Source organism: Thalassophryne amazonica, chromosome 7, assembly GCF_902500255.1.
Source record: "Thalassophryne amazonica chromosome 7, fThaAma1.1, whole genome shotgun sequence".
Classification (NCBI taxonomy): Eukaryota; Metazoa; Chordata; class Actinopteri; order Batrachoidiformes; family Batrachoididae; genus Thalassophryne; species Thalassophryne amazonica.
The window spans coordinates 7,376,582-7,391,010 of record NC_047109.1 but is presented as its reverse complement, the minus strand read 5'-3'; the positions used below and the strand labels follow the sequence as shown (position 1 = coordinate 7,391,010).

General features: G+C 41.1%; 1 protein-coding gene across 1 annotated transcript; it reads right to left on the bottom strand.

The window, feature by feature from the left end:
* Positions 1–2,127: 2,127 nt before the first annotated feature.
* Positions 2,128–12,587, bottom strand: LOC117513193 (dendritic cell-specific transmembrane protein). The gene is made up of 3 exons (XM_034173490.1): positions 11,547–12,587; positions 2,278–2,613; positions 2,128–2,193 (listed from the first exon to the last, which is right to left on the bottom strand). Exons 1-3 carry the CDS (start codon positions 12,585–12,587, stop codon positions 2,128–2,130), a joined length of 1,443 nt encoding a protein of 480 aa, XP_034029381.1.
* Between the last annotated feature and the right edge of the window lie 1,842 nt (positions 12,588–14,429).

Below are 14,429 nucleotides of genomic sequence, written 5' to 3'. Positions count from 1 at the left end.
CGTGCTCTGTGCCACTTCCTTCCTTCTCTTTGTGATGGTGGGAAAGATGCTATGCAACTGAGATGGGCACAATAAGAGCGTACAGTTGAAACCAAGCAGTGCTGAAAACAACAATATGGAACAGTGGTGACAGGACCATTATGATTCTGGATTTTTGCTGTCGCCTCAATTTAATTTTGAAGGGCACAAAGAAGCAGTTTTTACAGACATTTTTAAGAAGAAAGCTTTTAAGAAGGAAAATTTCTAAGAAGAAAGCTAAAAGGGGAAGGGGAAACTGTGGGAAAGGGGGCACGGCAGAAGCTCCTTTCCATATAAAAGACACTCATGGCAGTGGGTAAATTTCATAGAAGTTAAAATGTTTCCAGGAGGCAACGGTCAGTTTCATTTTGTAAATTTCATGTGCGCGCGCACATGGACCATCCAGTCACAGCAGATGAAACTTTTTTTTACTACTGAGCAAACATCATTGTTAGAGTTTTTTAGGTTCAATGATTCCACGGCGTGTAGACGTTATGGTGTCAGTGACCCCATGGCCTTGGCGGAGGTTTGCACTCTCTGAGTGCTTCTAGTTTACTGTGATGTTTTTTTCCTGTCATCATAATTCTTGATGGATTTTTATGAATGAGGCCTTGTAAGTTGTATTCAAGCTGATTAAAAGCTCTAATGAACCCATAGATGCCTGGATAAACAATCCTTATGTATTAAAATATAAATCTGAAGTATGCCTTGCCATTGTGCTCATTTACCTTGCTGAGTTTTCCACTGTAATATTATTGCTAGTCTTTTAATGACATCAACATATATATGATTTTTACTAACATTTAATTACAAGTAGATATAAAGCCATTCAGAATTTATGACTTTTGACCCTCAGTCAGGGTAAAAAGTACCTCCTCCATCCCCTCCAACTACACTGTTAAAATTTAAATGCCTCCTGTGACCACATGTACATATCATATTAAACAACAACTGCAAGTATATATATAGACATAAATATATTTAACATTTTTGTTTCCGTATTTGTACGCATGTGAACGCAGCTTAATGAAAAGAACTTATGGCGTTGAGTTATAGACTCAGTATATCAATATTAAATTGCGACATGACGACTATAAAATAGACATTTGTTTTCCATAATTACGCTACATTAAGGCTATTGTACAGTTCATTTTAGTGCAGTTGGCGAAGCACTTGCTGCCTTTTTTCCCCTCATTTTGCTTCGGTTTAACAGCTGCCATAACTGGCTCAAGGTGCTCTCTCTCCACCCTTAGTAATGGCTGCCGTTTGGCAAACCGCTAGACACATGACATCCATTCTTGGTCTGTATTTCCATGGTGTAGCCGCGGCGCTCTGATTACTTCCTCTGTCTTTCGTGATGAAATAATGCTGAATTTATGTGGAAATAATTGTTGTACAAAAGCTTCAGATATCTGTTGCTGAGACAGATGATGATTGGAGGCAGTTTGAAGCAGAAACAAGGTGATAATCAGTGAACCGCAGCTAATAACGCATGTGCAGTGAAGGCAGGGTGAACTGATTTTTTTTTAGGGGGGAACCATTTGGTCGGTGACTCAGCTAGATTTTCCTCAGAATTATTCAGTTATTTAGCTACTTATTTGTATCATGCATTAACCCCATCCTCCCTGTGACAAATATGTCTCCCAAAAGGTCATAGATTGAAACACTATGAACTGGCATTGTACAGCTGCTGTTTTAACCATGGTGGGCTTTTCATGATATTAACTAAAATTTAATAAATAAAAAAATAAAATTCCATTGTGACATCCTACGTACTTTTTAATCCTTTGTATTTCCATGGAGCAAACCACGACATTACCAGGTAGTTTTCTGGAATCACTAAGATTTTGCTACATGAATGAAAATGCTGTGGTTGTTTTTACACATCAAAGTTACAAATCCAGAGTGTTAAGTCATGAAGCAGCACAATCGATTACATTTGTGGGCAACAGCTGGATCAGAACCACATGGTACTGGTTGACTTTTAATTTGGCATTCAAAGCTTCTGACTTCACACCACTCAGTGAACAAGTAATGAGGTAGCACGAATCTACTGGCTATAAAAAAGATTCAGTCTCAAAACAGAGTACAGGATTATTGTTCATTTTTTCACACAGTATTCTGTGTTTGTGGATCTTCTTTGTGTTGAAACAGCAGCGGACACCAGAACTGTGGCTGATGAGAGAAGAAGTGACACATCAAACACCAAACTGAAAACAATCAACTGCAGATTCTTTTATCAGTCTGTAAAGCACAAACCTTAAAATGGAGTGACATGAGGCTGCAGTAGTTGGACTTGTCTTTCTTCTGTTTTGATCTCTTCCTGAGGATTTTGGCATGGAGGTACTCGACCCGCCTCTGTGCGGCTGTGGAGAAGAATTGCTCACAGACCATCAGCCTGAGCTGAGTGACTTTTGCCGCCACCAGGGCCATAATGAGCAGAATGAGTAGGATGACCACCAGAGGGACCACAGAGGTGTAGAGCAGCAGTTTGGGTTTGGGAAGACAAGTCTTCTCAAACAACGTCACAGAGAAGGAAAAGTCTTTCTTATGGTTTTCCTCCTGAAATTTTATGCCGATTAAAGATGCAATACCCTGAAAAATATGTCATGGATATATGAGTCAAATTCTGCTGTGAAGTGTCACAGTGTAGAATTATGTGAATGTTTCTTTATACAGCTGAGACAATATGAGGAGTGTAAATAAAAGCAAAAATGAATGAAACATAAATTACATTTTTCCTGTATTTACAGTGAGGAAATCTTTGCAAGTTCTCCCACTTAGAAATCATAGAGGGGTCTGAAATTTTCATCTTAGGTGCATGTCCACTGTGAGAGACATAATCTAAAAAAAAAAAAAATCTGGAAATCACAATGTATGACTTTTTTAATAATTTATTTGTAGGTTACTGCTGCAAATAAGTATTTGAACACCTACCAACCAGCAAGAATTCTGGCTCACACAGACCTGTTAATTTTTCTTTAAGAAGCCCTCTTATTCTGCAGTCTTTACCTGTATTAACTACACCTGTTTGAACTTGTTACCTGTATAAAAGACACCTGTTCACACACTCAATCAATCACACTCCAACCTGTCCACCATAGCCAAGACCTGCAAGATCTCACTTTGTGGGGTAAGGATGATTCTGAGAAAGCTCAGAACTACACAGGAGGACCTGGTCAATGACCTGAAGAGAGCTGGGACCACAGTCACAAAGATTACATTAGTAACACATGATGCTGTCATGGTTTAAAATGCTACAGGGCAGCAAGGTCCCCCTGCTCAAGCCAGCACATGTCCAGGCCCGTTTGAAGTTCACCAGTGACCATCTGGATGATCCAGAGGAGGCATGGGAGAAGGTCATGTGGTCAGATGAGACCAGAATAGAGCTTTTTGGAATCAACTCCACTTACGATGTTTAGAGGATGAGAACAACCCCAAGAAAACCATCCCAACCGTGAAGCATAGGGGTGGAAATATCATACTCTGGGGGTGCTCTTCTGCAAAGGGGACAGGACGACTGCACCGTACTGAAGGGAGGATGGATGGGGTCATGTATTGTGAGATTTTGGCAAACAACCTCCTTCCCTCACTAAGAGCACTGAAGATGGGTCATTGCTGGGTCTTCCAGCATGACAATGACCCCAAGCACACAGCCAGGGCAACTAAGGAGGGGCTCCGTAAGAAGCATTTCAAGGTCCTGGAGTGGCCTGACCAGTCTCCAGGCCTGAACTCAATAGAAAATCTTTGGAGGGAGCTGAAACCCCAAACCTGAAAGATCTAGAGAAGATCTGTATGGAGGAGTGGACCAAAATCCCTGCTGCAGTGTGTGAAAACCTGGTGAAAAACTACAGGAAACGTTTGACCTCTGTAATTGCAAACAAAGGCTACTGTACCAAATATTAACATTGATTTTCACAGGTGTTCAAATACTTATTTGCAGCAGTAACATACAAATAAATTATTTAAAAAATCATACATTGTGATTTCCGGATTTTTTTAGATTATGTCTCTCACAGTGGACAAGCACCTAAGATGAAAATTTCAGACCCCTCAATGATTTCTAAGTGGGAGAACTTGCAAAACCGCAGGGTGTTCAAATACTTATTTTCCTCACTGTATATGAAAACAACATATTTAATATTATGAAAAAAATTGACTCTCATCTGAACATCTCAAGTGTTCAGCACCGATGGGCCTCAGCATCTGTAGGACAACTTGCTATTCCTTGACTTTTGGGAATATTTTGCTAAAAAATGTTAGTGCACATTTGCGCCAATTGTTGAACTCTGACCCTGATTCCTTTCATTAGTTCAGCAATCAAAATAAAAAGTCGGGATCTGGTTTTTTTTTTTTATCCTTATTAGAGGACCACAGACGGACAGACAACAACTTAAAAATTAAATAAATAAAGGCAACAGTTTGCATGAATTCAAACTCAGGTGTTACTCAATAAATCCCATGAGACTTATATAATCAGACTAACTCAGACTTAGCAAATTATTTAATTTAGTGATTTAGTACACTTTGTCCTCTACAAGGTTATTTAATTCAATTTTCAATTTATTTTCCTTTATATAGTGCCAGGGAGATCATTCCACAGAACAGGGGCATGATAAGAGAAAGCTCTGTGACCCGCAGACTTCTTATTCACTTTAGGGACACAAAGTAGTCCTGCACCCTGAGAATGTAAAGCCCGGGCCGGTAAGTAAGGTTTAATTAGGTCAGCTAGGTAGGGAGGTGCCAGACCATGAATAATTTTATAGGTTAGTAGCAGAACCTTAAAATCTGATCTCACTGGGACAGGAAGCCAGTGAAGGGATGCCAAAATGGGTGTAATGTGGTTGAACTTTCTGCTTTGTGTCGAAAGTCTGGCTGCAGCATTTTGAACCAGTTGGGGAGCCCTAATGTTAGACTGCGGTAAACCAGAAAATAGAACAATGCAGTAGTCCAACCTAGAAGAGATGAATGCATGGATCAGGGTCTCAGCATCAGCCATAGACAGGATGAGTTGAAAAAAAAAAAGTTTTGGCGTTTGGTGTTTGTTTGTTTTACCATGTGCACTGGTGAAGGGACAATAGGGTATTCACTCAAAAACACAACGTGCTCAGTGAACATAATACGAGCGGAGCGCCGAGCAGCGACGCAAGGCTCTATGGTAGATGAAGGCACAAACTGGAAATGGCACAAAAAATCTCCGCAGTGGGGAAAAAGCCATAAACCACTGAAGCGTTTACTCAAAAAAGTCTGAAGGACCTAAATGACATAGTGAGATGCTGAAGAAATTTGCTTGTCATGTCTGCAACATATACATATTACAAGCAAAGCACCGTGCGAGTGGTGTGAGCTTGCTCATGTTACAGGGAGGCCCAAACAGGAAGTGCCAAATTTTGAGCCCACAGTGAAACAGGAAATATCAAATGTTGAACATTCCTGGATCTACAGCAGAGGATATAAACTTGTGTTGCATTATGTTATCTTTGTACTGGTATGTTTAGCCTCTGTAAAGTTTTTGTGTAACTTTTTGTTGGTCTCAATTAGAAAAAAAGAAAATTTAATTTTAAAAAAGAGAAATAGAGGAGATCAGAGAACAGATCACGTGAACGAGGAGATCTCATGGAAATTCAGTGCACAATTGACACTGACACATAAAATGCTAAATGTTGAGTCAACATTGACTCCAGGAACGCTAAAGTGAGAGGCAGAGGCAGGCACCTTGACAACACAACACCTTGAGCTCAGGCAGTGACTATATTGTGTATAAACTGCATTAAGTTTTTTAGCCATGCCAATGCTCCCCAGAAGCATTTACTGAAAATAAAGTCTGAAAGACCTAAATGAAATGGTGAAGACTTTCCAGGCATGCGAGAGGCAAATAAAGAAAAATGCTTAAAATGACAGGGGGTTAAGATGGCTGTAGTTGGGAGGGGAGGGGGAGACCGCCCCCCATCCGAATGCTCCCCATAACCATTTACTGAAAGAAAATCTGAAGGACCTAAATGACATGGTTAGATTTAACCATGGTTAGACTCAGCTAAATTATTACACTATGTAACACATTTTTATTTTTGTTTTGTTCCTGGGTACACAGTGTGTTTTCCTAACCTGTTATGCCTTAAATAAATAGAAAATAGCTGTTATTCCACAGAAACTTTGCTTCTGTGATCAGGACAATGATATTTTGAAATTTGTCTGTTTCAAGAATATTCTCGATTCGCCTTCACTACTACTGAGTAGTCTTCTAGAATATTCTTTAACTGCTAGAACTGTCCAGAATTTTCTAGAAGTTTCCAGAATTATCTAGAAATTTCAAGAAATTTTTAGAACTTTCTAGAAGTAAAAAATAAATAAATAAATAAATAAATGAAATCAAAGTTTGTGCTGAATGTAGTCATTTTTCCATAGACTTTAGACATAAGCAGTTGAAATATAACACTTAGAAGCCAGGAACAAAAATTGTGTTACATAGTGTTATTGGCTAAGTTAACAGATTTTACTTGGGTGGAAAATACTTACTATAATTTTATTATGTTCACTGAACAAGTTACATTTTAAGTTGTTGCATGTTATGTTAAAACTGCATGATTTGAATGTGTTTACCTATAAAACTCAATTTTATTTTTTTTATCATAAAAACTATGTTAGACTTTGGTTCAAGTAACAGACACCCATGTTGTTGTTTTATTTTTTTTTTGAGTGTTGGGTTCACTGGTGTGTCTGTGGACAAGAAAACTCAAAAATGCATTTCTTTAAAACTGTCATGAAGTAATTTATTCTGACTTTAGTGAAATAAGTAGAGCTAAAACAACTAATAGAGTTAATCTATTAAAATCAATTATTAAAATAGTTGTCAACTAATTTAGTCATCGATTAGTTGCTAAATAACTTTGTTTTACTGCAAATGTTTCCTTTCTTCCATATAATCAACCGAGCTTTGCTTTGAATCTTGAACCAATGACAGAGTGCTTTGAGCCGCTGCTTCGTTGGTTTATGTTTTATTTCGCTTTATCTTAATTTTTCTCCACCAAAGCCTGAAAGAGCATATGTCTGTGAGGAATATTTTGTTGTGTGGGCCGCCAGAAGAGGAGGTACTGCTGGCCCACCACCAGAGGGCGCCCTGCCTGAAGTGCGGGCTTCAGGCACGAGAGGGCGCTGCCGCCATGGACACAGCTGGGGGTGACAGCTGTCGCTCATTACCTCTTGACAGCTGTCACCCATCTACTCAACATCATCTCACTCCATAAAGACCAGACGTCATCTCCACCTCGTTGCCGAGATATCATACTTCATAGGAGGTAATACTCTCAGCCTTTTTGTGAGATTTGTAACTCTGTTATTGTGAGAATTTGCAGGAGAACCGGTCGTTTGTGAGGAGGCTGTGCAAGACGGCGCTCCTTTTCAGCTGAGACCGCTGCAACATATTGAATGAGAGGTGGAGGTGGCATTCCCACCGTTATTGTTACTGGGTGTACACACACCCACACTTGACTGTCTTTGTTCTTCGCCAGCAGTACCAGATCCGACAGTCGGGGACGGTGATCACCTGGGAATTTGGGACTTGGCGGCTCCAGTATTCACCAGGTTCTGGGGCGGCGGAAATCGTGTGGTTCCGGCTCTTCTCAGGACAGACGTCTTCTATCCTCGAGCCTGCCCACACGTCACCTCTGTGTATTGACTGTTATGATATTCTGTGATTGTCTGTATGTTCGTTGTGCACATTCACAACATTAAATTGTTACTTTTTGGCTCATCTATTGACCGTTCATTTGCACCCCCTGTTGTGGGTCCGTGTCACTACACTTTCCCAACATATTTACCTTTTTTTTTTAATGTTAAACTGACCTGTTATGGTCTTCTGAAACAGTTGGTCAATGTATTTTATGCTAACGCGATGCTGATGCATTAGCATGTCTATGTCATTTTCAATGTTAAAGTTAGCATTAAGCTGCTGGCATTTCAGCATGTTTGTGCATTTGTTTTCTGTATAATAATTAATGGCTCAGCGTTTGTTCTCATAAAAGAGTCAGATGTATTACAAATTATAATATTTTTAATTTATTTTTATTTATATATTAATAATAATAGCAACAATAATAATAGTAATAATAACTAATAATGCAACAATACAATTTTAGAGAAAGAGACATGAGTCACATGTGTCATTGTGAAATGACCATATACGAGGGCTGTCAATAAAGTAACGGTCCTTTTTATTTTTTTCAAAAACTATATGGATTTCATTCATATGTTTTTACGTCATACATGCTTGAACCCTCGTGCGCATGCGTGAGTTTTTCCACGCCTGTCGGTGACGTCATTCGCCTGTGAGCACTCCTTGTGGGAGGAGTCGTCCAGCCCCTCGTCGGAATTCCTTTGTCTGAGAAGTTGCTGAGAGACTGGCGCTTTGTTTGATCAAAATTTTTTCTAAACCTGTGAGACACATCGAAGTGGACACGGTTCGAAAAATTAAGCTGGTTTTCAGTGAAAATTTTAACGGCTGATGAGAGATTTTGAGGTGATACTGTCGCTTTAAGGACTTCCCACGGTGCGAGACGTCGCGCAGCGCTCTCAGGCGCCATCATCAGCCTGTTTCAAGCTGAAAACCTCCACATTTCAGGCTCTATTGATCCAGGACGTCGTGAGAGAACAGAGAAGTTTCAGAAGAAGTCGGTTTCAGCATTTTATCCGGATATTCCACTGTTAAAGGAGATTTTTTTAATGAAAGACGTGCGGACGGATCCGCGCATCGGGACGCAGCCGACGCGGTGCGGCAGCACAGGAAAAACACCTCCGTGTTGATAACCATTTGTAAAATCCAGGCGGCTTTTGATGGCTTTCAGTGGAGTGAGTATATGAGAAATTGTTTAACAGGCAGGACATGTTCCAACTTGTCCTTAAGGCTTTCAACAGAGGTGTTTTTCCTGTGACGGAGCATCGCGGCGGCTGCGTCCCGACGCGCGGACCCGTCCGCACGTCTTTCATTAAAAAAATCTCCTTTAACAGTGGAATATCCGGATAAAATGCTGAAACCGACTTCTTCTGAAACTTCTCTGTTCTCTCACGACGTCCTGGATCAATAGAGCCTGAAATGTGGAGGTTTTCAGCTTGAACAGGCTGATGACGCCGCCTGAGAGCGCTGCGCGACGTCTCGCACCGTGAAAAGTCCTTAAAGCGACAGTCTCACCTCAAAATCTCTCATCAGCCGTTAAAATTTTCACTGAAAACCAGCTTAATTTTTCAAACCGTGTCCACTTCGATGTGTCTCACAGGTTTAGAAAAAATTTTGATCAAACAACGCTCCAGTCTCTCAGCAACTTCTCAGACAAAGGAATTCCGACGAGGGGCTGGACGACTCCTCCCACAAGGAGGGCTCACAGGCGAATGACGTCACCGACAGGCGTGGAAAAACTCACGCATGCGCACGAGGGTTCAAGCATGTCTGACGTAAAAACATATGAATGAAATCCATATAGTTTTTGAAAAAAATAAAAAGGACCGTTACTTTATTGACAGACCTCGTATACTCAACAAAAATATAAACGCAACACTTTTGGTTTTGCTCCCATTTTGTATGAGATGAACTCAAAGATCTAAAACTTTTTTCACATACACAATATCACCATTTCCCTCAAATATTGTTCACAAACCAGTTGAAATCTGTGATAGTGAGCAATTCTCCTTTGCTGAGATAATCCATCCCACCTCACAGGTGTGCCATATCAAGATGCTGATTAGACACCATGATTAGTGCACAGGTGTGCCTTAGACTGCCCACAATAAAAGGCCACTCTGAAAGGTGCAGTTTTATCACACAGCACAATGCCACAGATGTCGCAAGATTTGAGGGAGCGTGCAATTGGCATGCTGACAGCAGGAATGTCAACCAGAGCTGTTGCTCGTGTATTGAATGTTCATGTCTCTACCATAAGCCGTCTCCAAAGTCGTTTCAGAGAATTTGGCAGTACATCCAACCAGCCTCACAACTGCAGACCACGTGTAACCACACCAGCCCAGGACCTCCACATCCAGCATGTTCACTTGGATGGACAAGACTAAGAGTCAAGCTTTCAAATGAATTAAAGCTCTGTCTGGGTTTTTGATTAATTAATAAGCTGGAATGGAAGATTGCTGCTAATCCTCCGCCTCGGCCCGTGCTACGAGTGTTCTGACAGTTAGTGTGACTCAGGGGTGTTGACTCATTTAAACTAACATATTCATCCTGCTGTAACCAGGTTTCTGTTAGGCAGAATAAATCAATATGTTGATCAATTATTATATCATTTACTAACAGGGACTTAGAAGAGAGAGATCTAATGTTTAATAGACCACATTTAACTGTTTTAGTCTGTGGTGCAGTTGAAGGTGCTATATTATTTTTTCTTTTTGAATTTTTATGCTTAAATAGATTTTGCTGGTTACTTGGTGGTCTGGGAGCAGGCACCGTCTCTACGGGGATGAGGTAATGAGGGGATGGCAGGGGGAGAGAAGCTGCAGAGAGGTGTGTAAGACTACAACTCTGCTTCCTGGTCCCAACCCTGGATAGTCACGGTTTGGAGGATTTAAAAAAATTGGCCAGATTTCTAGAAATGAGAGCTGCTCCATCCAAAGTGGGATAGATGCCGTCTCTCCTAACAAGACCAGGTTTTCCCCAGAAGCTTTGCCAATCTTGGCCTCTCTTCATTGGCTTCCTGTTAATTCCAGAATAGAATTTAAAATTCTTCTTCTTACTTATAAGGTTTTGAATAATCAGGTCCCATCTTATCTTAGGGACCTCGTAGTACCATATCACCCCAATAGAGCGCTTCGCTCTCAGACTGCAGGCTTACTTGTAGTTCCTAGGGTTTGTAAGAGTAGAATGGGAGGCAGAGCCTTCAGCTTTCAGGCTCCTCTCCTGTGGAACCAGCTCCCAATTCAGATCAGGGAGACAGACACCCTCTCTACTTTTAAGATTAGGCTTAAAACTTTCCTTTTTGCTAAAGCTTATAGTTAGGGCTGGATCAGGTGACCCTGAACCATCCCTTAGTTATGCTGCTATAGACGTAGACTGCTGGGGGGTTCCCATGATGCACTGTTTCTTTCTCTTTTTGCTCTGTATGCACCACTCTGCATTTAATCATTAGTGATTGATCTCTGCTCCCCTCCACAGCATGTCTTTTTCCTGGTTCTCTCCCTCAGCCCCAACCAGTCCCAGCAGAAGACTGCCCCTCCCTGAGCCTGGTTCTGCTGGAGGTTTCTTCCTGTTAAAGGGAGTTTTTCCTTCCCACTGTAGCCAAGTGCTTGCTCACAGGGGGTCGTTTTGACTGTTGGGGTTTTACATAATTATTGTATGGCCTTGTCTTACAATATAAAGCACCTTGGGGCAACTGTTTGTTGTGATTTGGCGCTATATAAAAAAATTGATTGATTTAATTATCTATGAAGCCCACCTCATTTTTTGGACACCACTCAGACAGCCAGCAATTCATGATCCAAATAATTGTTTGTTGCAGCCCTAGAAATAAGTTAAAAAAATAACTAAAACTACTAACTTGGATGCTCATCATCAGTGGCACGTGGAATGGTTCCAGCTCTGACAGCTCTGTTGTTACGGCATAAACAAACCAATACAACAAAGCGTCCACAGTTATAAATATGATCCACGCCACAAAATGGGACAGAACTGGAATTCCAAACTTCAGCACAGTCTTCCCCTCTCGAGCAGTGGGCCGGGCCAAAGGCACACACATGTAGCACTTCTTTTCCTCTGGCGTCAGGGGGAGCACGTGAGGTTTGCCCTCTGCCTTCTGCTTCTCATCAAAACGAACGAATCTGGTGCTGATAAAGCTGTTTGCATATTTCATGTCACTGCAGTATTTCTTTATATGCTGCATTATGAAGACCACGAGTATGAGGAAACTGACGGCAGGAAGCAGTTTGTCAGTCACAGACGACACCGTGCTCAGAACAGCCTGCGCAAACTTCACCGTTTCATTCAGCTTCTGCTCTGCGTCTGCAAGTTTCTCCTTGAATTTGCTCGATTCCACTCTGGGTGAAACCTTAAGGTCAGAATCTAAGTTCCACACACCCAGATCTCCATGGAGTATGCTTCCAAGCCACTTCAGCATCTTCATATACTTATGCAGCGGAGCAGTGATGGCTGTCTTCTTTGCTTTCATGTTACAAATCATACTGGTGACCAGACCTGTGAGGTTCTCAATTGTGTTCCTGATATTTCTGAGGACCACAATACTGGTGCCGGCAGTCAGGAGCAGGTTTCGACTCTTCTTCATGAAGACGGAGATAACAAACAGAGTTCCTAAGCAGCGTACTCTCTTTGACAGGAAGAGAGAAACAGTCAGTAATGTCGCAAAGAAGCCAGAAATCCCTGCAGCTACTGTAGCCTGATAGTCCAGGGTGTAGAGGAGATACAGCAGGAGCAAGGAGCTGAGCAGGAGGCTGGAAAAGCTGCAGGAGAGCAGGAGGATAATGGTGCTGCCAACGCCATATCTGTGATTGGATGTGAAAACATCCACGGCCTTAGAAAATATATCTCTGAGGCTCTGTTTGACTGTAATCCACGAGAAGACCATCACTAAAAACACAAAAGAGAAAAGATGAAGACGTTTAAATATGTTTCAAGACGTTTTGTTTGCAGAGGTAATAAGGTAAGCTAGACTGAGAGAAGAGGTAATAATCTGTTTAATATTGTTTCATACAAAGAAAAATCACTGCAGATGCAATTTTTTCATTGACAGTGTTGATGGAAAATTATAGACAAGGTCAGAAGTATGATGAAGCAGGATGATGCAGGATATGTAGGGTTTCTCAAAAAAGTGTACCCAAAAGTATTTTGACAGCACAGAAAATCAGTATTATCAGACATTTTCAGCATGACCATGTGGACAAACCATATAATTTTTCTCCTCATTGCACAGCTTTTAGTTCAGTCTTTCCTTTTTGATGTTTTAACCCTTTATATCTTTTACACCACATAATCAATGTAACCTCCTTGTCTGAAGTTTCCTAAGAGACAAATCATTCGTCTCCAGTTTTCCAGAAAACCACCAAGCAAATTCAAGTCTCCTTGCCATTTGCTGGGGTTAATTCGCTTTGAGACTGAATTTTGTATGGAAAGAGATGCAAGTCAGCCCTGAGGATGCGTTGCACAGAACTCAATGATTTTTGTTCTCTGAATCAGAGTCAGCCAGGGCATTTTTCCTGGACTTTAATGTCTTGTGGAACAAACTTTAGGGTTCCTGAAATGAGAAAATCACCATTATTTCCCAGTAAAACCATTTCCTGGTATTCATATTTCAGAGTACATATTTGGGTACATTTTTACGAGACACCCTATATACAACCCCAATTCCAATGAAGTTGGGACGTTGTGTAAAATATAAATAAAACAGAATACAATGATTTGCAAATCCTCTTCAACCTATATTCACCTGAATACACCACAAAGACAAGATATTTAGTGTTCAAACTGATAAACGTTATTGTTTCTGTGCAAATATTTGCTCATTTTGAAATGGATGCCTGCAACATGTTTCAAAAAAGCTGGGACAGTGGTATGTTCACCACTGTGTTACATGACCTTTCCTTCTAACAACACTCAATAAGTGTTTGGGAACTGAGGACACTAATTGTTGAAGCTTTGCAGGTGGAATTCATTCACATTCTTGCTTGATGTACAACTTCAGTTGTTCAATAGTCCGGGGTCACCGTAGTCGTATTTTGTGCTTCATAATGCGTCACACATTTTCAATGGGTGACAGGTCTGGACTGCAGGCAGGTCAGTCTAGTACCTGCACTCTTTTACTATGAAGCCACGCTGTTGTAACACGTGCAGAGTGTGGCTTGGCACTGTCTTGCTGAAATAAGCAGGGACGTCCCTGAAAAAGACGTTGCTTGGATGGCAGCATGTGTTGCTCCAAAACCTGGATGTACCTTTCAGCATTGATGGTGCCATCACAGTTGCACCATGTCATGGGCACTAACACACCCCCATACCATCACAGGTGCTGGCTTTTGAACTTTGCGCTGGTAACAGTATGGTCTTTTTCCTCTTTTGTCCTGAGGACACAACGTCCATGATTTCTAAAAACAATTTGAAATGTGGACTCATCAGACCACAGCACACTTTTCCACTTTGTGTTTGTTCATTTCAAATGAGCCCAGAGAAGGCGGCGGCGTTTCTTGATGTTGTTGATGTATGGCTTTCACTTTGCATGTTAGAGTATTAACTTGCACTTGTAGATGTAGCAACGAACAGTGTTAACTGACAATGGTTTTCTGAAGTGTTCCTGAGCCCATGCGGTAAGATCCTTTACACAATGATGTCAGTTTTAATGCAGTGCCGCCTGAGGGATCAAAGGTCACGGGAAATCAATGTTGGCTTTCGGCCTTGCCGCTTACGTGTAGAAAGTTCT

Excerpts from the sequence above, each read along its gene's own strand:
- LOC117513193 (XM_034173490.1), bottom strand. The coding sequence starts at position 12,587 with ATGGTCTTCTCGTGGATTACAGTCAAACAGAGCCTCAGAGATATATTT. Across the intron at positions 2,614-11,546 it reads CACTGATGATGAGCATCCAA|GGTATTGCATCTTTAATCGG; the intron begins GTTAGTAGTTTT and ends CATATTTTTCAG. Across the intron at positions 2,194-2,277 it reads TCATGTCACTCCATTTTAAG|CCACAGTTCTGGTGTCCGCT; the intron begins GTTTGTGCTTTA and ends TTCTCTCATCAG.